This window comes from Microcebus murinus, chromosome 19 (genome assembly GCF_040939455.1).
Source record: "Microcebus murinus isolate Inina chromosome 19, M.murinus_Inina_mat1.0, whole genome shotgun sequence".
NCBI classification, from domain to species: Eukaryota; Metazoa; Chordata; class Mammalia; order Primates; family Cheirogaleidae; genus Microcebus; species Microcebus murinus.
This window is the reverse complement of record NC_134122.1, coordinates 942,102-964,539: the sequence shown is the minus strand read 5'-3', so window position 1 is coordinate 964,539 and position 22,438 is coordinate 942,102. Positions and strand designations below refer to the sequence as shown.

General features: G+C 69.9%; 3 protein-coding genes across 7 annotated transcripts in view; 2 read left to right on the top strand and 1 right to left on the bottom strand.

The window, feature by feature from the left end:
* Positions 1 to 1,418: 1,418 nt before the first annotated feature.
* Positions 1,419 to 3,860, top strand: LOC105859603 (tryptase alpha/beta-1). Of its 2 annotated transcripts, XM_075994865.1 has the most exons (7): positions 1,419 to 1,502; positions 1,625 to 1,685; positions 1,799 to 1,970; positions 2,059 to 2,324; positions 2,417 to 2,580; positions 2,662 to 2,851; positions 3,505 to 3,860. In XM_075994865.1, the coding sequence occupies exons 2-6, from the start codon at positions 1,625 to 1,627 to the stop codon at positions 2,824 to 2,826; spliced, it is 828 nt and encodes a 275-aa protein (XP_075850980.1). In that variant the 5' UTR covers positions 1,419 to 1,502; the 3' UTR covers positions 2,827 to 2,851; positions 3,505 to 3,860. The 2 variants fall into 2 exon arrangements, with proteins under 2 accessions (XP_075850980.1, XP_012598986.2); XM_012743532.3 differs by lacking the exon at positions 3,505 to 3,860 and having other exon boundaries at positions 2,662 to 3,076.
* A 1,308-nt stretch (positions 3,861 to 5,168) lies between these two features.
* On the top strand, positions 5,169 to 9,007 carry TPSG1 (tryptase gamma 1). 4 transcript variants are annotated; one of them, XM_012743506.2, is made up of 6 exons: positions 5,169 to 5,546; positions 6,741 to 6,767; positions 7,392 to 7,563; positions 8,034 to 8,299; positions 8,398 to 8,543; positions 8,633 to 9,007. In XM_012743506.2, the coding sequence occupies exons 1-6, from the start codon at positions 5,327 to 5,329 to the stop codon at positions 8,948 to 8,950; spliced, it is 1,149 nt and encodes a 382-aa protein (XP_012598960.2). In that variant the 5' UTR covers positions 5,169 to 5,326; the 3' UTR covers positions 8,951 to 9,007. The 4 variants fall into 4 exon arrangements, with proteins under 4 accessions (XP_012598960.2, XP_075851039.1, XP_075851040.1 ...); XM_075994924.1 differs by having other exon boundaries at positions 8,005 to 8,299; XM_075994925.1 differs by lacking the exon at positions 7,392 to 7,563.
* Positions 9,008 to 9,065: 58 nt separating this feature from the next.
* CACNA1H (calcium voltage-gated channel subunit alpha1 H) overlaps positions 9,066 to 22,438 on the bottom strand; it is a 52,067-nt gene continuing 38,694 nt past the window's right edge. The window contains exons 10-34 of the mRNA XM_012743442.3: positions 21,936 to 22,087; positions 21,009 to 21,194; positions 20,234 to 20,351; positions 19,930 to 20,085; positions 19,689 to 19,779; positions 19,346 to 19,554; positions 18,308 to 18,706; positions 17,789 to 17,889; positions 17,483 to 17,606; positions 17,328 to 17,396; positions 17,063 to 17,247; positions 16,803 to 16,929; positions 16,586 to 16,711; positions 16,414 to 16,503; positions 16,120 to 16,312; positions 15,770 to 15,787; positions 14,722 to 14,873; positions 13,805 to 13,914; positions 13,521 to 13,654; positions 13,337 to 13,407; positions 12,584 to 12,662; positions 11,877 to 11,998; positions 11,344 to 11,773; positions 11,043 to 11,212; positions 9,066 to 10,575 (exon numbers count right to left, since the gene is read on the bottom strand). Of these exons, the coding sequence (XP_012598896.3) occupies positions 9,583 to 10,575; positions 11,043 to 11,212; positions 11,344 to 11,773; positions 11,877 to 11,998; positions 12,584 to 12,662; positions 13,337 to 13,407; positions 13,521 to 13,654; positions 13,805 to 13,914; positions 14,722 to 14,873; positions 15,770 to 15,787; positions 16,120 to 16,312; positions 16,414 to 16,503; positions 16,586 to 16,711; positions 16,803 to 16,929; positions 17,063 to 17,247; positions 17,328 to 17,396; positions 17,483 to 17,606; positions 17,789 to 17,889; positions 18,308 to 18,706; positions 19,346 to 19,554; positions 19,689 to 19,779; positions 19,930 to 20,085; positions 20,234 to 20,351; positions 21,009 to 21,194; positions 21,936 to 22,087 (4,605 nt within the window). The 3' untranslated portion in view covers positions 9,066 to 9,582. The remainder of the gene's footprint in view (positions 10,576 to 11,042; positions 11,213 to 11,343; positions 11,774 to 11,876; positions 11,999 to 12,583; positions 12,663 to 13,336; positions 13,408 to 13,520; positions 13,655 to 13,804; positions 13,915 to 14,721; positions 14,874 to 15,769; positions 15,788 to 16,119; positions 16,313 to 16,413; positions 16,504 to 16,585; positions 16,712 to 16,802; positions 16,930 to 17,062; positions 17,248 to 17,327; positions 17,397 to 17,482; positions 17,607 to 17,788; positions 17,890 to 18,307; positions 18,707 to 19,345; positions 19,555 to 19,688; positions 19,780 to 19,929; positions 20,086 to 20,233; positions 20,352 to 21,008; positions 21,195 to 21,935; positions 22,088 to 22,438) is intronic.

Below are 22,438 nucleotides of genomic sequence, written 5' to 3'. Positions count from 1 at the left end.
TGGGACTACAGGCATGCGCCACCATGCCCAGCTAATTTTTTCTATATATGTTAGTTGGCCAATAAATTTGATTCTATTTTTAGTAAAGACGGGGTCTCGCTCTTGCTCAGGTTGGTCTGGAACTCCTGAGCTCAAATGATCCGCCCACCTCGGCCTCCCAGAGTGCTAGAATTACAGGCGTGAGCCACCCGCACCCAGCCCGAGCGCCAGGATTGCGCTGTGAGGTAGAGGAGGTCACTGTCTCGGCCCGTGGTGGACGCTGCCTGCCGACAGCATGTCTCCCAAGCCCGCGGGACACACAACCTAGCAACGTGGGGACGAGGTCTCTGAACGTCTGAACCCCCAGTGACTGCCCGGCTTGTGCGTTTCCGTGATGAACCAGATGGAATCTGTTCGGGTGCACACGGTCACTTGCATTTGTTCAGGGAATTATGGGTTTTTGCTGGTGGATGAGAAGAGTTAGAAAGTTGCACCTACAGCCTGAGGACACCTGCCTCAGGGGGCTCTGCGCAGGCCCCCCTGCGTCCCGTGACCTCCTGGCCAGGCTCTGGGCCCTGTAGGGGAGTGGGAGGGGTTCTCAGGGCCAGCTCTGATTGGCCCAGCATTAGCCAATCATAGCTAGGGCATCCTCATGCTGATTGGACTGCCTCCTAGGCCTCAGCCAATAGGAAAACTGCTTGGAGGACCTGGTCCCAGAGCCCCTGACTGGGTGGGGCCTGCAGGGGAGGCCCCCTCTGTGCTCCGTGGCCCCTGGCGCCCTCATCCCTCTGTCCCTGTGCCATCTCCTCACCACGTGGGCTCCTGAGGGTCCCACCAGTGGGCCTGTTCCTAGACCAGAATGGGGTTCTTGGAGGCCTCCTGGGAGATTGTGGGGAGAATGAGTGGGGACCAGGGTCGCTGAGCAAGAGGGGTCTGGACACGCCCTGCCCTGACCCAGGAGGAGTCCCCATAATGTGGCCTGGGTGTGCACCAGAGCCAGTGGGTCCCCGGGCAGGGTGGGGTGGGCCGAGGCCCCCCATGGGCGCTGTGTTGGGGTGCCCAGGGGCCCCAGGGGGTCAGAGGGTGAGGAGATGGCTGGGCCCCTGGTGGCCAGCAGGCCCAGCAAGAGTTGGGAGGTGGCGGAGTCTGCCCTGGGCAGGGGACAGGACCCAGGGGTGGTGGGGCCAGGAGCGGCCGAGGGGGCAGGTGCTGGCCTCTCGTGCTGTGGCCCTCGGACCTCTGCTCCTCCCTCTGCAGGTGCAGCTCCTATCCCGAGATCACAAGGGGCCACACAGACGGCAGCGGCGGTGGTGGCCACGGGAGTCCTCTGAGTAGCGGGGTCTGACATGGGGTGTGGGGATGGCAGGGTCCCCTCCTGGCCAAGCAGACTTGAGCCCTGGGTCTGAGTCACCCACTTCCTCCACGTCTGCCCTGGAGGGTGGAGCCCTGACCCCATCCGGGTCTGGAGGGATAAAAGGGGAGGGGAGAGCCTGCTGGGTAGAGAGGGACAGGGACAGACCAGGGTGCGGATCCCCCCTCCTGGCCCTGACAGCCCTGATCCCTGGGGACCCTGGCTCCCTCCTGCACCCCACAGCCTGCAGAGCCCGGCCCAGCCCCGCTCACGCCCCCTCCCTGCCCCTTTCAGATGCTGAGCCTGCTGGTGTTGGCGCTGCCCGTCCTGGGGAGCCTGGTCCATGCGGCCCCTGGTGAGTCCCGACCTCACCCTGACCTGTCCCTGCCCCTCACCCCCCAGGCCAGGGCTCGGGTGGGTCCAGAGGGGGCCAGGGTGCCTGGCACAGCTAACCTTGTCCCCACCCAGCCCCAGGAGAGGCCCTGGAGCGAGCAGGGATCGTGGGGGGCCAGGAGGCCTCTGGAAGCAAGTGGCCCTGGCAGGTGAGCCTGAGGGCCTATGGTCAGTTCTGGCAGCACATCTGCGGGGGCTCCCTCATCCACCCCCAGTGGGTGCTGACGGCGGCGCACTGCGTGGGACCGTGAGTCTCTGGGGTCCTGGCGGGAGGGGAGGACCCGGGGGCTCCTGGGGGCTGCTCAGGTCCCCTGAGGAGGAGTCTCGTCCCCCAGGGAAGTGAAGGACCCGGCAGACTTCAGGGTGCAGCTGCGCGAGCAGCACCTGTATTACCACGACAGACTGCTGCCCGTCAGCAGGATCGTCCTCCACCCCAACTACTACATCGCCCCGGGCGGGGCCGACATCGCCCTGCTGGAACTGGGGGTCCGCGTGAACCTCTCCAGCCAGATCCACACGGTCACCCTGCCCCCCGCCTCGGAGACCTTCCCCCCGGGGACGAGGTGCTGGGTGACAGGCTGGGGTGACGTGGAAGAGGGCGGTACGTGTCAGGGACTGATGCAGGGGCGGCTGGGGCCGGGGGTGGGCGTCGGTTGCCCCCTCCTGCAGCTGCCCCTTCTCCTCCGCCCACAGTGTCCCTGCCACCACCGTTCCCTCTGAAGCAGGTGAGGGTCCCCATAGTGGAAAACCACCTTTGTGACGCCAAGTACCATTCCGGCCTGGCCACGGGGGACAACGTCCACATCGTCCGGGACGACATGCTGTGTGCGGGGAACAGCGGGAAGGACTCCTGCCAGGTGGGCCCTCGAGTCGCCCACACGCCCCTCCAGGGCCTGGCAGCGGGCACTGACCCTCCCCCTCCCCCGCCCCCTCCCCAGGGCGACTCCGGAGGGCCCCTGGCCTGCAAGGTGAAGGGCACCTGGCTGCTGGCCGGCGTGGTCAGCTGGGGTGAGGGCTGCGGTCAGCCCGGCCGACCCGGCATTTACACCCGAGTCACCTCCTACTTGGACTGGATCCACCACTACGTCCCCAAGGAGGCCTGAGCGAGGTCCCCAGAGCTGCCACCGGGTCAGTGGGGAAGCCCCACCCTCCTGTCCCCAACACTGCTGCCTCCTACCCAGGAGGGGTCCACCCCCAGCACTGCTTCTCCGTCCTTGGGTCCTGAGCCCTTTCACCTGTGGGGAGCCTCCTCCCCACCTGAGCCCCTCCTCCCTGCTCACCCCCTCCCCCCTCCAGAGCCCCCTCCCCTCTGCTCCCCCCCACCCTCCCCTGCCCACACGCTCACTGTCCCGCACACTGAGTCTCATTAAAGCGCACAAGAAGCAGGCACGGCTGTCACTGTGTCCTGGAGTGGGGTGCTGGGGAAGGGGCTCCGGGCTCGGCCGGGCACAGCTGCCGGAGCTGCGGGGTCCCCGGTGGCCGAGCCCCAGCGTGTCACTGTGGGACCAGGGCCGACTCCTCCCTCACGAGGCGTCCAGCACTCGGTCGGCCAGAACAGCAGGGATGGAGGATTGAAAGTCGATTGCAGAGGACGCCAGGCCCCTGAGCCCGGCCCAGAGACAGCAGGGCCACCGCGCCCGCAGCCCCCGCCCCACCCTGGGCTCCAGCTGGGCTCTGGGCTCGTCCTGCACACCCGGCTCGCCGCCCCTTTGTTCTCCTGGGTCTGTCGCTTGTGTGACTGCTCCGACTGTCACACCCTGAGACCCGCTTTTCTCACTCAGCACCCATGGCCTGCTGTTTGAAGCTCGGGCCGACTCCGTGCCTTTGCTCGCGGAAATGGCGCTGGGCTTGCTGGTGTCTTCCCGGAGCTGCTCCACCTCAGATCTCCCTTAGGGCAGAGTCCCCGAGAACACCTGTGGCAGTGCCACGTGGTTTCTAGAAAGACTGTTCCCCACGACCTACCTGGTCCCAGGTCACGGTGCCGCCTTCACCCCTGGCCAGCGCCGGACAGGAATGACACGGCACAGGCCTGTGCGGTGACGCACAGCGGGGTAGAGATGACGAGTGCACATGTGCTACATGCCACACGGTGTGATGCGTGTGTCGTCTGCTTTGTTGGGAGAAAAGCAAAATATATCAATATGTTGAAAGTTCGAGGCTCTGGCGCCCAGCGGCGTCCCTGTGCCGTCTCCGCCATCCCATCCCTGGGAGCTGCAGCTTTTCCCGTGTCTGTGGATTTTCCTCTGCTGCTCCTTTGTCCATAGCTTTTGGGGTTTTAAGTTTCTTTTCATCGTTTTGAGATTTTTGGCTAAATCAATCCATCGCCAGTCTGTCTTTAGCAGTTGCTGGAACTGTTTGGTTGCCTTGGGAAGCTGGGGCGCTTCTGTTTGGAGATGGAGCCTTTGGTTACTGTGGACACGGGCCCAGGCACCCCTCTACCCTGAGTCCCTCCCCAGCGTCCTGCGCCCCGACTGGAAACTGCAGACCCCAACACCCACGCCCTGTGAGCTACGGGAGACCCCGCCAGGCCAGGGGCATCGCCAGGGCCAGGCCCCGGAGCCTCAGCTTACCCTCCTGTCCACTCGTTGCGGGGTGGCTGGGGTGGCGCGGGCCGGTGTGGGGGCTCCTCTCTGCACAGCTGGCCTGGAGCGGGGTGTGGTGCTCTGCAGGGAGCCATGCGGGGGTTGGGGGATTCCCAATTCTGGAGGTGAACCGAGTGGGGACAGGTGACAGCCTGGAAGTCCCCTCCCGTGGGGACCGGTGATGGCCCCGAGCTCAGGACTTAGCACCTGGTTCCATGGAGACCCTGCCCTCTGCCTCCCCCACTGGGTGAAACCAGGCTCCTGGGCCTGGGCGGGGGTGACCTGGGCGGGGGTGACCTGGGCGGGGGTGACCTGGGCGGGGACTCCTGGCTCAGACCCTGCTCCCCGTGCAGAGCTGACCAGGCAGGTCCTGCCCTGCCCAGGTGTGCGGTCGTCCAGCGGGAGGAAGGGGCCCTGCCACAGAGGGTGGGCTGATGTCGTCCCTGTTGGTCACCAGGTCAACATCCAACTGGAGTTCTGAGCCTGGGCTGCCGACTGGCCAGGTGCTGGCCTGCAGGAGGCCAGGTGTGGGCCCAGTGAGGCCACATCCCGGTGGGTGATCAGGCAACACCCCCTTGTGCCTCAGTTTCCCCACATCTAAGAGGGGGTCCCTGACCTCCAAGGTCACAGCGGCACCCTCCAACCCTGGCCTGTGACTTGGAGCTGGGGAGGGCAGGAAAAGCCCAGCTGCCCGGGGCCCCCAATCAGCCGGGTCATCAGGCCCCGGCCACAGAGAGGACGGTTGGGAAGGGCCTGCCCAGCTGGCAGCCATGTGACGGTGGCCACCTGACCTGTGGTGGGGACCTCGGGACCCACCAGCGGATGTGGGGAAAGGGACATCTGGGGGGGGTTGTCACGGGGACCTGAGCTGTCCCTGAAGGAGTGTCTGGGCCTTGGTCTGGGGTCCCTGAGACTGGCTGGTAGAGATTGAAGGAGATGGGGCCAGCGTGTCCCTGGGGAACCAGGGAGGGCTTCCTGGAGGGGGCGGCACTCATCCTGGCCCCACCCTGGGGAGGAGAGAATGCTGGTTTTGCAGCCAGGACACTGGGGACCTTTCCTGTCCCTGCTGTGGTCTGGGCAGGAGCCGTGGGCAGGCTCAGTGCTGGGCTGCAGTGTCCACATGGGGACCAGCGGAGGCGACAGCCCTTCCCTGTGGGTGTGCCCGAGGAACAGAGGAACAGGCGGGGCATGCCCGTGGAGCCTGTCCTCCTCCTGGTCCTACCTTCCCGCCCCAACAGCAGGTGTGTGGCTATCCCCGCTGCAGCGGTCTGAGGCTCAGACGGACCCTCCTCCGCTGCTGGGCTGGTGCCATGGCCCTGGGCCCCTGGGCCCTCTTGCTGCTCCTAGCCGTGCTGGGTGGGTGAGCGGCAGTGTGCAGCGGGGGGGGGGGGCCGCTGGGGGGGAGTGGCCGTGCTGGGTGGGGGGTGGGCGCTGGGGGGGAGTGGCCGTGCTGGGGGGGTGAGGGGGGCACGCTGGGGGGAAAAAGGGGATGCGCTGGGGGGGAGTGGCCGGGCTGGGTGGGTGGGGGGTGCGCTGGGGGGAAGGGGGGGTGCACTGGGGGGGAGTGGCAGTGCTGGGGGGTGTGCTGGGGGGGAGTGGCAGTGCTGGGGGGTGCGCTGGGGGGGAGTGGCCGTGCTGGGGGGGTGGGGCGTGCTGGGGGGGAGCAGGGGGGGTGCGCTGGGGGTGAGTGGCTGTGCTGGGTGGGTGAGCAGTGGGGCACGCAGCGGGGGGGGTGCGCTAGGGGGAGTGGCCATGCTGGATGGGTGGGTGGGGTGTGCTGGGGGTAGGGGGGTGCACTGGGGGGGAGTGGCCGTGCTGGGTGGGTGGGTGGGACGTGCTGGGGGGAGGGGGGTGCACTGGGGGGGAGTGGCCGTGCTGGGTGGGTGGGGCGTGCTGGGGGGGAGGGGGGTGCGCTGGGGGGAGGAGTGGCTGTGCTGGGTGGGTGGGGGGGTGCGCAGCGGGGGCACGCTGGGTGGGGGGAGTGCCTGGAGCCCGGTGTTCACGCACTTCCGGTATCTCCCATCAACTCCCCGGGTGGGAGCCTTGTGGCCTGGTCCCTGGGGGGGGGGCTTGAGTGCTGGGGGGAGCTGGGGCAGAGGAAGGGACACGTGTCCAGGCCCCACGGCGCGGGGCCTGAGCTTCCTCGCTGTGCCAGGGTGCTGGGCAGCCATCAGTGCATGGGGGCAGGTGGGGGGGGCAGTGCTGGCAGCCGGCCAGGGCCCCTGGATCCCAGGTGAGGGGGGAGGACGCCTGGGGCAGTGCTCAGCGCCTCCCAGCTGCCATTTATGGCCCGGGCGGGCCCCACCCTGCCACCAGGCCCGGCCCCACCCACTTAGGACACAGGGGTCCACCCAGGGTCACCCCGAGGCCTGGTGGGTGTGGACACCCCTCCTCCCACCCCCTCATCCTGGGCCTGCCCCGTCTCCTTCCCACAGGTGTCTCCCATGGAGTTCTGCAGCCAGGTGTGTCTCTCGGCGTGGGGAGGGGCAGGGAGACTTGGCAGGAGCCCCCAGAGGTGACACTGCCTCCTCCGCCGGGGCCACATCTCGGGGACCAGGGAGGCCACACAGCTCATCCTGGTGGTTTATGCTCAGGCCCCGCAGCCGAGGCCCTCCCAGCTGCTGCTCTTCCCCCGAAGTTGTGCCTTGTAGGGATCACTCTGAGACCCTGTAAACCACCTGCTGCGCCCAAACCTCCCCCTGCAGTCTCAGGGGTCCTCCTCACGGCCTCTGGGGCTGCTCCCCACACCGACCGCTTCTGGGTCTTTCTGGAGCCCGTTTTGGGGCCTGTCCTTCTCCGAGCCCCTCCCCACACTCTCCCCTTTCCTGGCGCCACAAGCGGCCCTGGCCCCCCTGCAGCCCTGCCGGCATCCTCTGTTAGGATTTTTGGAGCGCAGGCGCCGGTGGTGCATGTGGCCGCTGGGGTGTTGTTTCTTCTGGGGGTGCCTGGCAGACAGAGGGCTGAGAATGTGAGAGGAAAATGCCCGAGAAGGTGGGGAGGGGTGTCCAGAGAAGGCTTCCTGGAGGAAGAGGCAGGGGGGGGTCTCTTGGGATCCCCCACTATCGACCCCTCTTCCTTTGGCTTAGGGTGTGGCCGGCCTCAGGTCTTGCACTCGGGGAGCAGAATCGTGGGGGGACACGCTGCCCGCGCTGGCGCATGGCCCTGGCAGGCCAGCCTCCGTCTGCGGAGAGTGCACGTGTGCGGGGGGGCCCTGCTCAGCCCCCAGTGGGTGCTCACGGCTGCTCACTGCTTCTCCGGGTGAGTGGGGTGGGGGCAGGGCAGGGGCTTGCTCGGGTTCAGACTCTCCTGAGTTGGAACCCTCTGGGCCTCAGTTTCCCCTTCAGTGGACAGGGAAGCAGAGGGTGGCCCACCACGCCAGCTGGCGCTGCCTGGGGAGTTTCCGTGCAGCCCAGCGTGAGGCTGCCGCTGTCTGCGCACCCCCACCCCGCCTCCGGCCGTTTCTTCTTCCCGGGGAGCCAAAGCCGGAAACCCCCTCCTGGCCAGGCCCCCTGGGGCCACGCTGTGTGGCTGGCTTCCAGCCAAGCCGACAGGACCCCAAGGTGGGGCTGTGCCGGCTTTGGCCCTTGGCACCCGGAGCGGCTGATTCTGGGCCTTTGGCTGAGGAGGGAAGGGTTGGGCCTCAGGTCCTGGCGGGGGTGGGGTCTGGGCAGGCTCCGCGCTGACCTCTCGCCTCTGCAGCCCCCACCCCCTCCCGATTTTCCCGCCAGGTCCCTGAACTCATCCGACTACCAGGTGCACCTGGGAGAGCTCAGGGTCACGCTGTCCCCCCGCTTCTCCACCGTGGGGCGGATCATCCTGTACTCCAGCCCCCCAGGGCCGCCGGGCTCCAGCGGGGACATCGCGCTGGTGCAGCTGGGCGACCCCGTGACCCTCTCCGGTCAGGTGCTGCCCGTGTGCCTGCCAGAGGCCTCGGCCGACTTCCGCCCGGGCACACGGTGCTGGGTGACCGGCTGGGGCTACACGCGGGAGGGAGGTGAGGAGCCCCCAACCGCCACTCTGCCCCCGGGGATGTGGGCATGCCGGGCTGGTGCCGGGCAGCTGCCCAGACCCCTGAAGCCTGTCCCTCCCCAGAGCCCCTGCGGCCCCCCTACAGCCTGCAGGAGGCGGAAGTCTCCGTGGTGGATACAGACACCTGCCGCCGGGACTACGCCAGCCCAGGGGGCGGCTCGGTCCAGCCCGACATGCTGTGCGCCCAAGGCCCTGGGGACGCCTGCCAGGTGCGCCGCTCGGCGCGGTGCGGGAGGGAGGCCCGGAGCCCTGGGAGGGGCCCCACCTCCCACATCCCCGTCCCCCTCCCGCCCCCCAGGACGACTCCGGAGGGCCCCTGGTCTGCCAGATGGACGGATACTGGCTGCAGGCCGGCGTCGTGAGCTGGGGCGAGGGCTGCGGCCGCCCCGCCCGGCCCGGAGTCTACACCCGCGTCTCTGCCTACGTGGACTGGATCCGCCGTCACATCCCGGCCGCAGAGGGCTTGGGGTCTGCCGGCCCCAGGCTCCCCGCCCTGCCCATCCTGGCGGGCTGCTTCCTCCCCGGACTCCTCCTCCTGCTGCTCTCCTGCACCCTGGTGGCCAAGCGCTCGCTGCGCCCAGCCTGGGTCGCCCCCCACATGATCCCTGGCCCTTGACCCCCACGACAGCGACCCACAGAGTTTCTTAAATAAGTTACTGTTTATTCCGTGTGGCTCCCTCCCTCCCCTTGCCTCGAGTTTTCCACCTGGGGCTGTTGCCGCCACGTCCAACCTGAATCACCCCGCAGTCAAACGCGGGCGCCCAGGGGAACCCTGAGGCTAGGCCCGGGACGGGCGTCTTATTGCACAGGCTGCGGTCCTGAGTGACGCGGCCGCTGCCCAATCACGGATGTTTCCGCAACGTCCAGGGGGCGGGAGGGGAACGGTGGGGGAGGGAGAGTGAGGGGCGTGGCAGACGGACAAGCTCTCGGACGGTGAGTGAAGGTGCGGTGGCCTTGGGGGCCACGCCTGCTACCAGCCCGGCGCCAGGGCCCGGCGCGTGTTCCCTATAGAATCGTGGGCCGTGAGGATAAGGACGGCGCGGTGCCTTCCTCCTCCTGGTGGGTTTCCGGTCCTCACCTCGGCGCCGCCTTTCACCCAGGACTCCTGACCCGCGGCCCCGCACAGCCTCGGGGCCGAACTCGAAAGACCCAAACCGGAGTCTCTCCCCGGCTGGCGGCCACAGCGCCTCTCGCCCCGCCGGGCACCCCGAGCCCAGCGCCAAACCTCGAGCGGCACACAGGCCTGAACTACACGGGCTCATCCGCACCCTCTCCCGGGGCAGGCGTGGCTGGGGGGGACCCCGGCTTCTTCAGGGGGGTTTGGGGGACGGCGAGGTACAGCCCCCGCCTCTTCTCTGGGGGGTCACCGGAGGGCGCGGGAGGCTCTCGTTCCGGGGGTTCCAGAGGTGCCTCGGTCCCCGAGGAGGAAGCTCTGGGTTCTGGGGCCACGCCGTGCCCGCTGTCCAAGAAGGGGTCTCCCCCGGGGCCCCCCAGGTCTAGCGGCTTGAAGGCGAAGTTGGGGACAGTTAGATGCTCCGCCCAGCAGGGGGCCGCGCCCCAGCGCTCGGCCCTGGCCGCGGGGTCCCCGCCGGCCCCCGGGCCCTCCGCAGGCTCCAGGGCGTCCCTGTGGGGCGCGGCCTCGCAGGACGGGGTCCTGCGCCGCAGGGTGGAGCTGCCCTCCGCCGCGGGGGGCCGGGCGGAGCCCTCATCCTCCGCTGGGGGGTCCACAGAGATGCAGGGGGGACTCATCTTCTTCTTCCTGCGCGTGCCCAGGGCCGGCTCAGCTTCCGGGCCCCGGCCCTTCCCCTCCCCGGGCTCTGGGCCGTGCTCCCCGGCGCCCGGCTCTGCCACGGGCCACCGCTGCTCGTCTGCGCGGCCCGGCCTGTCCAGGAAGCCCTGGGCGTCCACACTGCAGCGCCTGCACGCAGCCCGCTCACCGCCCAGCGCCACGGGGCTGCGGGGCTCGGCCGAGGGCGGCCAGGCGTGGGCGGCGCCGGTGATGTGGCTGACCTCCTCGTCCGCTGGGTCCGCGGCCTCCGCCTCATCTCTGCCTGGTGCTGGTGGCCGGCCGGAGGCGCAGTGCTGCCCGACCGTGGGCTTCCGGGTGCGCACGCTGGCGGGCCGCGAGGAGGCCCCCAGGGACACCTGCCTCATCGGGGTCCTCTCGGGATCCTCGCGGTCCAGGGCGCCGTCCCCAGGGCTGTCACCGCGCCCCTCCAGGGACTCGGTGTGCACGGCCTCCTGCAGGGCGCGGGGTCGAGGTGAGGCGTGGGGCCCCAGGGAGGGAGCACCCTCCCACCTGGTTGGGGACACAGTGGGCTGGCGGCTCCTGGTGTGGGTGTCACTGGCCCCTTCTCCCCTGTGAGGCTCCCAGGGGACAAGTCTGCACCCACCGCTCTGCGGGCAGTGGCAGAGGAGACCCGGGGGTTCTGAGCCGCTGTGGGCACAGCCTGCCGGGGCTCTAGGACACCTTGAGGGTCACCGAGCTGGGGCCCAGGCCGCCTCCCCATCCCCAACCAGCTGGGTCCCTGAGGGTGGGGTTCTGGCTGGCCTGAGGTGGGACTTCAGGTTCGGAGCCCGGGTGCTCTCTCCTCGGATGCACAGCCCCGCCAGACGGCAGATGGCAAACTCCGGAGCCCCAGGGATAGGGAACCCTCCCTTCCTGGGCCCCACCCCTGCCTTGGCTGCAGGGTGAAGGCCACTCCTACCTGTCTGCAGAGCAGCCGGCCGAGGCTGGGGGAGCGCGGCATGCCCCGAGGGGACGGGGCGCGCAGACTGTCGCTGGCCCTGGCCGGGGAGGACGCGGCCGTGGCGGTGGACGGGACGTGCAGAGAGGCGCAGGGCTCCGGGGGCGGCGAGTGAGCAGGGGCGGCTGAGCCTGGGGCGGGGAGATGTCTGAGCCCCGCGGCCACCGTCCTGCCACCGCCCCCCGCCCCCTCCCACCCGTGTCTCCCGCCGCCCCCCCACCCCCTCCCACCAGAGTCTCCCACCGCCCGCCGTGAGCTGTACCTGCGGGAGGGCCGCCCACGCGGGTCTCCGTCTCCACCTCCTGCAGCGGGGGCGGGGGGCGGGCGGAGGCGGGCGCCACGGGCCGGAACATGTAGCTGTCGTTGGGCAGGGAGAGCATCCTAGACACGGACACCTTGCGCATGGCCGGGAGGCCCGGGGCGTCCGGGCTCTCTCGGGGTGGGGGAGGCGCGTCCCCGGCGGGCCTGGCGGGGGGCTCCTGCGCCATCTCCAGCTCGATCTCGGCGTCCATCTCCGCGTCCTCGCGGGCCTCCTTGTTGCTCTCCTCCAGGTGCTTCATGAGCACGGCCACCACCACGTTGACCAGCACGAACTGCGCCACCAGCACGAAGGTCACGAAGTAGACGGGCGACAGGGCCGGCAGGTAGCTGAGGCAGTGCCTGTCCTCGCGGGTGCACTCGCGCAGCGTGTCCTGGGGGCGGGCGGCGGCGGGCTGGGTGTCGCCGCCCCTCCCCCACCTTGGGCACCCAGCCAGACCGAGCCGCAGCCCCGCCCCCGCCGGCAGCCACCCGTACCTTCATGATCCCGTTCCAGTTGTCCCCGGTGGACACGCGGAACAGCGTGAGGAAGGCCATGCCGAAGTTGGAGAAGGTGGCGTGCCGGCTCAGGCCCTCGCACGGGTTGTCCTCGCTGCACTCTGCAGGGGTGGGGGGTCTGGTCAGCTGCCTGCAGGGGCCCTGCATGCCCCCCTTGTACGCTGCCCAGGGACACAGGGCGGGGCCACAAGGGCCCTGGGAAGGAGCTGGAAGCGACTGCCCTCCGTGCCCGCACATGCGGGGGCTGGGGGGCTTAGCAGGGCCCACACTCAGGTGTCTGGGGCGCTGGCGGGTACTGAGCCCCCACCCCGGGTGGGCACACGCTGGGCTGGGACAACCGCCCTGGCACCTGCCGGACTGCCACAGAGGCCCCAGGAAGGAACCAGTGGGGCCTGCGCTGCCTGTGAAGGGCCCCCACCCTAGCCAGGGCTGAGGATCTTAGAAATTATGACGACAACGCAAAGGGACAGGCAGCGAGCGTCTGTCTGCTAGACATCACGTGGAGTTCGGGGGGGGGGGTTGTGTGTCTGTACATGTGCGTGTGTGTGCACGGCTGACATCGGCCCGTGCAGCGAAGGGCTGGGGAGCAGGGTGGGCGAGGTCGCCAGGAGGGGCGTGGCCCCCGCCCTGCGAGGCCTTTAGCCGGACACTGTGTCTGTGGGGGCGCGTGGCGCGGCCCCACTCACCGAGCCTCCCGAATAGCTCCACTCCCAGGGCAGCATAGATAAAAAACAGGAGCATGAAAAGAAGGCCAAGGTTCCCTACCTACACGGAGAGAAGCAGAGGCAGGTCAGGCGGCGGCCATGGCCCCTCTCGCACCGGGCTCTCCCGGCCCCAGGGGGGAGCAAGTCCCCAGAGACGGGCTCGGACCCTTGCTCTCCTGCCCACGTCCCTCCTCGGCCCCCTTGTCCCCACCAGGGCTCAGGGCCCCTCTCCCAGCCCTGCCTTGCTGCACCCACTCTTCACCCCTGACGTCTGGGGACCCCCACTGTCCCTGCCGGACAGGTTCTCCTGCTCCCTAAGGCCAGGGGGCCTCCCTGGTGGCTCTGGACTTCCCTGGGCAGGGAGCACCTGCAGCCCTGGCCTTTGCGTGCAGGGCGCTGGGCTCGGCTGACGAGGGCACCACCCAGCCAGACATGTGTACGCCCGGCTCTTGGGCGCTCCGCCCTGGGCGCTGGGTGTGGCCCTGCCCCTCCCTCCTGTCCCTCCCTGGACTCCTGAGAGCCGGGCGGAGGACCCAGGAGCGCTTGGGAAGGCCCGCAGATGGCCTGGGAGGCCACTGGGGCAGACATGCAGCGGGTGGACGGGCACGCCAAGCCGCCCTTGGCACAGCACGGCTGCCGTGTGACCTGGCCAGACCACGGGGTGCATGCCTGGATGACACGAGGCCGTGTCCTCTCGGGGGCGCCGTGACGCTGGTCGCATGGCGGCCGACCTACCTGGGGCAGGGCTTGCACCACGGTGTCCAGCAGGGCGCGCATGCCCGTGGCCATCTTGAGCAGCTTCAGCACTGGCGGGAGCCGAGAGTCAGCGCGGCCGGCCCCTCGGCCCGCGGACCGTCCCGCAGACCCCCAGGCCGCGGCCCGGCCCTGCAGCCCTGGCGGGCGCGAGCGTGGCACCTACCGCGGGCGATGCGCAGCACGCGCATGATGCGGATGATGGTGGGGTTGACGGGCAGCGCGGCGCTGGTCTCGATCTCCTCCAGCGCGATGCCCACGATGGACAGCAGCACGATCGCCAGGTCCAGCTGGTTCCACCTGCGCCGCCACGGGTGGGGGAGGGGCTCAGCGCCCCTCTCAAACGCGTCCTGGGCCCCCGGCGCCCCCACACCCCTCACACCCTCACCTCCGCAGACCCCCGGGGATGACGCCCCGGCTCACACCTGCCTCCCAGGGCCCCACCCACACCTGTCCTTGAAGAACCGGCGGAACCCAAACGCCACGAGCTTCAGCGCCGCCTCAAAGACGAAGACGATGGTGAAAACGTAGTTGCAGTACTTGAGGGCCTCGTCCAGCGACTGCGGATAGGGGGCCGGCTGAGAGGCGGGGCCCGCCCACCATGCGCCCCGCCCGCCCACCAGGCGCCCCGCCCGCCCCGCCCCTCCCTGCGCGCCCGCCCCTCCCTGCACGCCAGGCCCGCCCCTGCCCTGTGGCCGCACGCTCAGGTCTGGCTGCTCCAGGCTGCAGCCCCTCCCCCAGCTCCAGCAGGGCACCCAGGTGGTGCACAGGTGTCCAACTGACTGAACCCACAGAAACGTGCCCTGCGGCATCCGCTCCCTGCTGAAGACCCCCTCATCCAGGACGCTGCCCTGAGCTGCCGCCCAGCTCTCGCCCTCAGCCACCCGCAGCAAACCCCAGCCCTGGCGCCCGCCCTGTCCTGCAGACCGCAGCGCCAGCCGTGAGCACCCGGAGCCTGCGACTCTGCCGGGCGCTCTGCGCACAGCTCTCAGGGAAGGGTAGGGCCTGTGCCCCGAGCCCAGCTCCCAGCCCTGTCTACAGCCCGGGGCAGGGCCCAGGTGCCCCGGACCAACCCTCCTCGGGTCCACACAAAACACTATTTGCACAAAGCTGAGTAAACGCAGACTGAAATGTTCCTGTTCTGAGACCTCATCCTTCCTGGGGTGAGGGGGGGGGTCATCCTGTGGGCGTCGCAAGTGGAATCCGAGCGCAGAAAGAATTCGCCGTAGGCCCATCTCCCACCAGCCCCTCCCCACGTGGGACCCTCACAGCCAGGCTGGGGAGGGTCTTTCAGGCCAGGGGGCCCCGGGCGTCCACACCAACCCCGGCGAGGGGTCAGCGGGCTCCCTGGTGCCAGCGGCACCCACCTTGGGCTGGTTATAGTGCTCCATGGACATGGTGATGACGTTGACGCAGATGATGAAGGTGATGAAGAGATCCAGGTAGTGGCTCGTGCACAGCGTGTGGATGGAGCGGCGGGTGGGCGCGTAGTCCGCGTAGTACGGCCGGCGCTGGGCCTCTGCGGGAGGGCGGCCGTCAGCGTGGGGTGCGGGAGGGCCGCCTACGCCCCGCGGCCCGAGGTCCCCACGCTCCTCCCAGGAGATCAGACCTGAACGTGGCGTCAGCCCAACCTTGGGGGGCTTGCTTGAGGCTGGGGAGGGGCCGTTCTAAGGAGTCTGGCTGGGTGGGAGCAGCCTCAGGGCAGGTCAACTGCCAACCTCCTGGTCCACGGGCCGTGCCAGGCAGCCCCGGGAAGGGTGTGGAAGCTGCGACCCCGTCCTCACGTCCCACCTGAGCCCCCGCGCAGACACTGCCTCCTGGGGCTCCCAGGCTGGGGCTCCCCCTGTACCTCAGGGTGGGGACATCCAGGACCCTGGCAGGGTCACCTTCTCCCTGCCCACATCCAGGTCTGAGCCCCGCGGGCCCCACTGTGGCAGAGACGGGAGCACGAGCCCCAGGGTTCCCACCACCCTGCAAGGGACCCCTGGTGGCTGCCTGTGCGGAGGTCTGCGGAGCCCGGCCCATCTGGGGCCACCGTGAGACAGAGCTCCCCGGCCCCTCCCTGCGTGTCCCCGCCCCGCACACGCACGGGGGTTCCCCCAGGTGAAGGCTGATCTGCCTGCACCCGGCCCGCCCGAGCCCCATGCTCCACGGCAGCATGCAGTCTCTGGAGAGCCCAACCCGCCCAGGGGTGCTGGTGTGGAGGAACCCCGGCAGCCACGAGCCCGCAGGGCGCGCGGCGGCCCCTCGTCACCCTGTCGCCCTACAGCGCAGCGAAGAAGCGACACACACGTGCACGGGCAGCAGCCTGGGCGCCCGCCAGCGAGCGCAGCACCCCCCCCCCACCGCGGCCACCCTGCCCACCCTGCGGGCTGCCCAGAAGCGGGGCTCAGGCATGCAGGGCAGGGCCCGTACCTGGGTTGGGGCAAGTGCCTGCAAGGACAAGGACACGGTCTGAGCCGCCGCCACGGCGGGGGCGCTCAGCGGGGCTGTGGGCGGGCCCCCTTCCCCCTGGAGGACACTCGTGGGTGAACCTGCCCTCAGCGCCTGGGTGGGGACCCGCGGCGTCTCATTTGCCCCCTGCTGTGCGCACCCCGCTGCCCCCCGGGCCCCAGGCCGGCCCCCATGCAGGCCCAGCAGGCGGCGGTGAGCACAGCTGTTGCGGAGTGGGGCAGGGGCTCCGGCGCCCTCCACACGCACCGGCGCATGCCCTGGCCGCAGGACGCACAGGTACCGACCCGCCACCGCCACCGGGAGGGCCTTACTCCTGCGCCTGCGCTCCAGGCGCCGCAGCCGCTTCTCCTCGCGCCGCCGCGCCTCCTCCGCCTCCTGGTGCTGCCGGCACTTGTGGAAGTTCTCCACCACGACGCCCACGAACATGTTGAGCACAAAGAAGCTGACGATGAGCAGGAAGGACACGAAGTAGAGCAGCATCCAGGGGTTGTGGTTCTGCACGGGCTGCGGACACGGTCGCCGTGGGTCCCCGCCCGCGGGGAGGCCCCCCCACACACCCGCCGCGGCCCCGGGGACACACGGGTCTTCTCGCTGCGCCTGCGCACCTGCTGGTCCACGCCCACGGCGTCCAGCCCGTCGTACATGATATTCACCCAGCCGTCCTTGGACGACAGCACGAACAGCGACATCAGGGCCTGCGGCCGAGGCAGGGGTCACCGGCGGTGGGGGGGCCCGGGACTGCGCCTCCCCCAGGGCCATCCACCACGCGGCGCCCACCTGGCCCAGGTTGTCGAAGTTGTACTTGCGCCGCACCCAGCGGTAGTGGGCGGCCCAGCACTCCGCCTTGGTGGAGACGTTGCGCGTGTCGCTGCCCTCGCAGTAGTAGAACTTCCCCTTGAAGAGCTGACAGGTGGGTGTCACCCTGGGGCCCGGCCCGCGTTCCCGCCCCCCCCCACAACCCGCCCGCCTCCCCAGCTGTGCCCGCGCCCCACACCTGCACGCCCAGAATGCCGAAGACGATGAAGAAAGCGCAGCAGATGAGGACGATGTTCCCGATGGGCCGGAGCGACGATATCAGCGTCTCCACCACCAGCTTGAGGCCAGGCGCCCGGCTGATGACCCTGCGCATGGGGGTAGAGGACGCAGCTGGGCCCGGGCAGTGGGCGTGGAGCACTCAGGCCCAGAGACGGGGCGGCGCGGTGCTGCAGGGCCCCAGGCGCCTTGGGGAGACGTGGGCCGCGCCCCCCGCCCCACCTCAGTGGCCGCAGTGTCCGCAGCAGGCGCAGTACGCGCAGGACGCCCAGGATCTTGGCGCCGCCGGCTGAGGCTGCGGCCACAACGATGTCGACCAGAGACACGAGCACCAGGAGCCCATCCAGCACGTTCCAGCTGCTCTGCAGGTAGGCACGCTCGCCCGAGGCCAGGCCCTGCGCCACCACCTGGGGAGAGCCGGGACGTTGGGCGGAGGAGCACCCGACAGGCGGGCGACCCCGCCCCCTCCCGCGACGCCCGGTGGTACCTTCACCATCATCTCGGCCACGAAGATGGCTGTGAAGACGTAGTTGGACACGCTGAGGAAGGCCCGTTCCTGCGGAGAGAGGACGGCCAGGCTGCGTCCGCGCCACCCGCTCCCGGGGCTTTGGGGAGGCGCGGGACCCCGGAGGCAGGACTCACGGTGCTGCCAGGGTCGATGTCGGGCCTCTCCAGGGCGATGGTGATGCAGTTGAGAAAGATGAAGACGAGGACCACGTGGTCGAACATCTTGTGCGCCACGGTCCGCTGGCAGCAGACGCGGAGCCTACCAGGGCAGCCCAGGTGAGGTGGGCGGGGCCGCCATGGCCACGCCCCTGCCCCAGCCTGTGGTTGGACAGAAGGGCCACGCCCAGCGCCTGCCCCGCCCACGGGAACCAGAGACGCCAGCCCGGGGTCTGCCTGGGGGAGCCCCCTCGGCGCAGCCCCTGTGCGCGTGCGCAGCCTCACCGGTTCTGCGGGGAGAAGAGGTAGAGGGCCCAGGACTCGCGGCTGCGGCACCACTGGGGCTTGTATGGCTCGAGGACCTTGCGCAGGCGGAAGCAGCAGCTCTGGGGAGAGGAGGCCGCTCAGAAACCTCCGCGCGAAGCTCAGCCAGCCTTTCGCGGGTGAGTCCGCCCAGCCAGTCACCGCCGGCCTGCTCGTCCTCCCGCGGCCCCGGGGCTCACCCGGCTCACGCACCCGGGAAGGCGCGGTGACCCACGCAGGGTCCACGCGCTGGTGAGCGTTGCTCTTGGGGGCCCTGAGGACTGCCCTCGGCCGACAGGCGCTGCGCAGCCGGTGGAGGGTCAGCCCATGACCCCGTCCCAAATCCCGCTTCAGGGAACTGGCCCCAAGATGGGGGTGGGCGGGAAGGGCTATAGGTGGGGGGCAGCGGCTATGGGTCAAGGGGCAGAGGACGTGGGTCGGGGGGGAGAGGACGTGGGTCGCGGGGCAGCGGGTGGGGTCGCCCGCGCATGGCGCACTTACATCCTCCGCGTCGTCATCGAACTCGGCGGCGTCCTCGCGGTGGCTGTCGAAGCGCAGGAAGAGCTCGCTGGGCAGGGCCACCATCTGCCCGTTGCAGTCGTGGCACTTGCTGGGCAGCAGCGTGGCCGGCCGCGGGGGCCGCAGGTCCAGCGAGCTGCGGTGGCCCAGGGACTCGGCACGCCGCAGTGGGGAGGCACGGGCGCCCTCGCTGGGCTTGCCGTCCTCGGCCTCGTCGTCCGTGCTGCCCTTGCCCTCGCCGGACAGCAGCGACTCGCGCTCCCCGCGCTGGCTGCGGCGCTTGAGGCTGGGCGCACGGCCCAGGCTGTTCCAGCTGGAGCGGCGGCTGCTCCAGGCGCTGCTGGGGCCCCAGGGGCTGCAGGGCGAGCCGTGGAGGCTGGCCTGGAAGGTGGGGCGAGTGGCGGGTGTGGGCCCCTCCCCGAACACCCCTCCCCCGCCACGGCCCCACGCAGCGTCTCCCCCCACACACGGCTGCTGGCATCGCGGCACCCATGGGCGCCCGCCGCACGGGGTCCCCTCCCTTGGCGAGCAGACGCCCGCTGCGGAGCTGCTCCTGTCCTGCGCAGTAGGCGCAGACACAGCTGACACCGTGGCTGGTGGCGGGCAGAGGGCAGGCCCAGGTCAGCCTCCCGGCAGAGCCAGCGGGGCACAGGCCGTGGACGCGGCGTCCAGGGGGAGCTTGCTGCACACAGGGCTCCCCAGACACCGCCCTGTCTGCCGGGAGGGGGCGTCTCCCCACGGACGCCAGAGCGAGAGCCTCTGTGGCAACACAAGGCCTCCACCCTGCGGCCTCCCCGGCCCTTTCCATGCACCTGTCTGTCCCTGACACGCATGCGCTGTGCTCTGCCGGCTGTCGCGGCACACGGGAGCTTCCACCCCTGCCGGGCACTTGCACACGCCTCACAGAACACCCAGCTGCCGGGGCTGGGTTTGTGGGGTGTAAAGGCAGTGCCTGGGGACCCTCACTCAGGTCTGGGGGGCCGTGAGGACCAGGCAGGTCGAGCCGGGCGGGGTCCCTACCAGAGATTTCTGGTCCCCCAGCTGGGGGTCCATGGAGCTGCCGCTGCCGCGCCGGGAGTCCAGGAGGCCGTGGGTCACGTCCAGGTGCAGGGAGCTCTTGGGGGTGGGCATGGGCGTGGCCGCCGTGCGCACAATGAGGGGCGGGGGCAGGCTGCCTCGGCCCTCCAGGGGCCCGTTGGGGGTCACCGCCAGCGCGTACGTCTTCATCTCTGCAGGGACAGGGAGGGCAGTGGGTGGGTGCCCGGGGACCCGACGACTCCACCCAGGCCTCACCTGGGGGCCCTGCCACGCCAGGACCTGCCCGCCCCTCCACCAGCCTTGCCCTGACCGTCCGCGCACGCACCCATGGCTCGGAGGTCTCTGAACTTGTCCAGGTCCTCCTCGAAGTGGGTGGACGTCTTGTCCTCGTCCGTGTCCGACCTGTTGGCGTCACCCTGAGCCCACAAAGCACAGGTGGGCGTGAGAGCCCTGGAGGGTGAAGGGGCCCAGCCCCCGCCCAGGCCACGCTCAACCCCTGCCCAGCACGCCTGGCTCTGCCCCTGTGCCTGGAAGCCACTGCCCCCACCCCACAACTCCCCCCACACCTCTGCCTGGAAGCCCTCCACCAGGATGGCCACCAGCAGGTTGAAGAGCACGTAGTTGCCGAAGGTCATCAGGGCCACGAAGTACAGGGCGGCCCAGGAGGAGGTGGAGGCCATCCCGTTGTACAGGACCACGTTCCAGTCCTCCTGCGTCAGGATCTAGGAGGGTGGGGTCGGAAGTCAGCGGACCCCATGATGTGGGCACGTCCTCAGGCCTTGCTGCTCTGGGCAGGCAGGAAGGCCATGCGCGCACGCCTCCCTGGGGGTATCCTCACCACAGCCCCAGCCTTGGCCCCACCCGCTTCACCTGGAACACGGTGACGATGGCCCACAGCAGGGAGTCAAAGTTCTTCCTGTCGGGGACAGTGTCTCCTGTGTCTGTCTTCAGGCTGAACTTGCAGCCAAACAGGTGCATGCCCAGGATGCTGGGGTGGGAGGCCATGCTCAGCAGGGCAGGGGAGGAGGGAGGGGGAGGTGGGAGAGATGGAGAGGAGGAGAGGAGAGGAGAGAGGAAGGAGGGAGGGGAAGAGGGAGGAGGGGGAAGGTAGGACGGGAAGATGGGGAGGAGTTGGGGGAGGGGAGGAGGGACTGGGAGGGGAGGAAGGAAGAGGAGGGGAGGAAGGAAGGGGAGGGGAGCAGGGACGGGGCCCTTCGTCTGCTCGTCCCAGCCCGCCTCCCTCCTGCTCAGGACCCGAGCTCTCCCAGGCCCCCAGCTGAGCGGCTTCCACCCTACAGGTGAGAAGACGGATGCCAGTGGCAGGCCACCTGAGGCCCCTGGTTTCGAGCAGCCGCGGGGCCGGGTGCAGCCGCCTCACTCAGCCCTGCTGGGTCCGGAGCCCCAGGCCCAGACCACGCGCCCAGCACACCCCGCCCCACCCCTGCGCCCACCAAACACGGTCCCTGAGAGTCCGTCTGGGAGTCAGCCAGCGCCCGGCACACAGTAGGCGCCCACTCAGTGCTGCCTGAGTGGGGGAAGCAGACTGAGCTCCTGCGGACGCCTGGGGCCGGCAGGGGGGGCCCTGCTCCCTCCCGTGTCCCGGCGGCCGCGGCAGCCCCGTGGCGAGGGCCAGGCCGCCGCGCACCTGAAGATGAAGATGAAGAGCATGAGCAGCATGCAGAAGGTGGCCACGTTGTCCATGGTCTTCACCAGCACCACGAGCTGGCGCCGCAGCGCCGGCAGGAAGCGCACCAGCTTGAGCACGCGCAGCAGCCGGAAGGTGCGCAGCACTGACAGCCCGCCGTCCGCCTGCCCCACGATCTCCCAGACGCTGTGGGCGGCGCCGGGCGAGGGTCAGGGCCCCAGCTCCCCTCGGGCCAGGAGCGGGAACTGCCCGCCCAGGAGCCACAGCGGCCTCGCTCCTTCCGGGGGCCAGGAGCAGGTCCGGCTGCATCTAGGTGCCCGCGGGGCCACAGCAGCATCTCCGAAGCCGCCCTATCAGCCGCCAGTCCCCAGAGCCCCGGGAGGCCAGTCAGGGAGGCTCAGGGAGGCTCCCACGGAGGGCATCCTCCTGCCCTGCCCCTTCCGAGCCACACCAGGCTGGTCTGTTCTCAGTCACCCCCTCCCACCAGGGCGTGAGGCCCTTTTGCCCTGACGGCGCTGCCTCCTCCCGGGGGAAGGGGGGGCCCTCAAACTCTCTGGACCCTGTGATTTGTGTTTGTTGCAGCAAATGCCGCCGAGGCAAGCGGGACTTGGCCCTGTGAGCTGGTCTTTGTCACCGGGGTTGAGCCCTCAACAGGGTTTAGTCCCGAGGCGGAAAGGCCACCAAGCGCAGGCTCTGTTCCTGCAGGGAGGGGCTCTGCCAGGCTCTAGAAACATCCATCTGGGACGCGGGTGGCAGGGTGTGCCAGCCGTGCCACGGGGAGGGGACTCTCTGCCCAGCACAGTCCGTAGGTGGCCGGGACCCCCCCGCCCCCGGCGGGTGCCACTAAGTGCTGTCCCCGGTGCGCCTCCCTGGGGACGGGGCTCCGTGTGCGGGCGCGGCCCCGCTGGCCCGGGAGGGCGGACCCACCTGATGACCACGATGACGCCGTCGAAGACGTTGTAGGGGTTGCGGGCGTAGCCCAGCGGGCCGCAGGCCAGCAGCTTCAGCAGCATCTCCAGGGCGAACATGCTGGTGAACACCACGTTGCTGATCTCCAGGGCGTTGGTCAGCTCGTCCGGCTGCGGGCGACCAGCCGTCAGGGACCCGCGGCTCCCACCCCAAGCGGCGCTGGTCCGGCTGCGGGCCGGGCCGCAGCGGGGACCGAGGGACCCGGGGCTCGCGATAGCTGCTGTCTGGCAGGACCCCGGGGACGTGTCCCCCCTCCCACCCCCTCCCCCCCCCCCCCCCCCGGGCCGCCAAGGCTGCCGTGGTCGGGCCTCCCCGAACTGCTCCGTGGTGAGACAGGAGGGGCAGCCTCGGCCCAGAGAGCCAGAGCGTCCCGCCGTCACCGCCAGAGCAGCAGGGGCAGTGGCAGGAGCTGGCTGGGTCCCTGGAGTCAGTGGCCTCTCTCTGGCCTGTCCCAGCAGGCC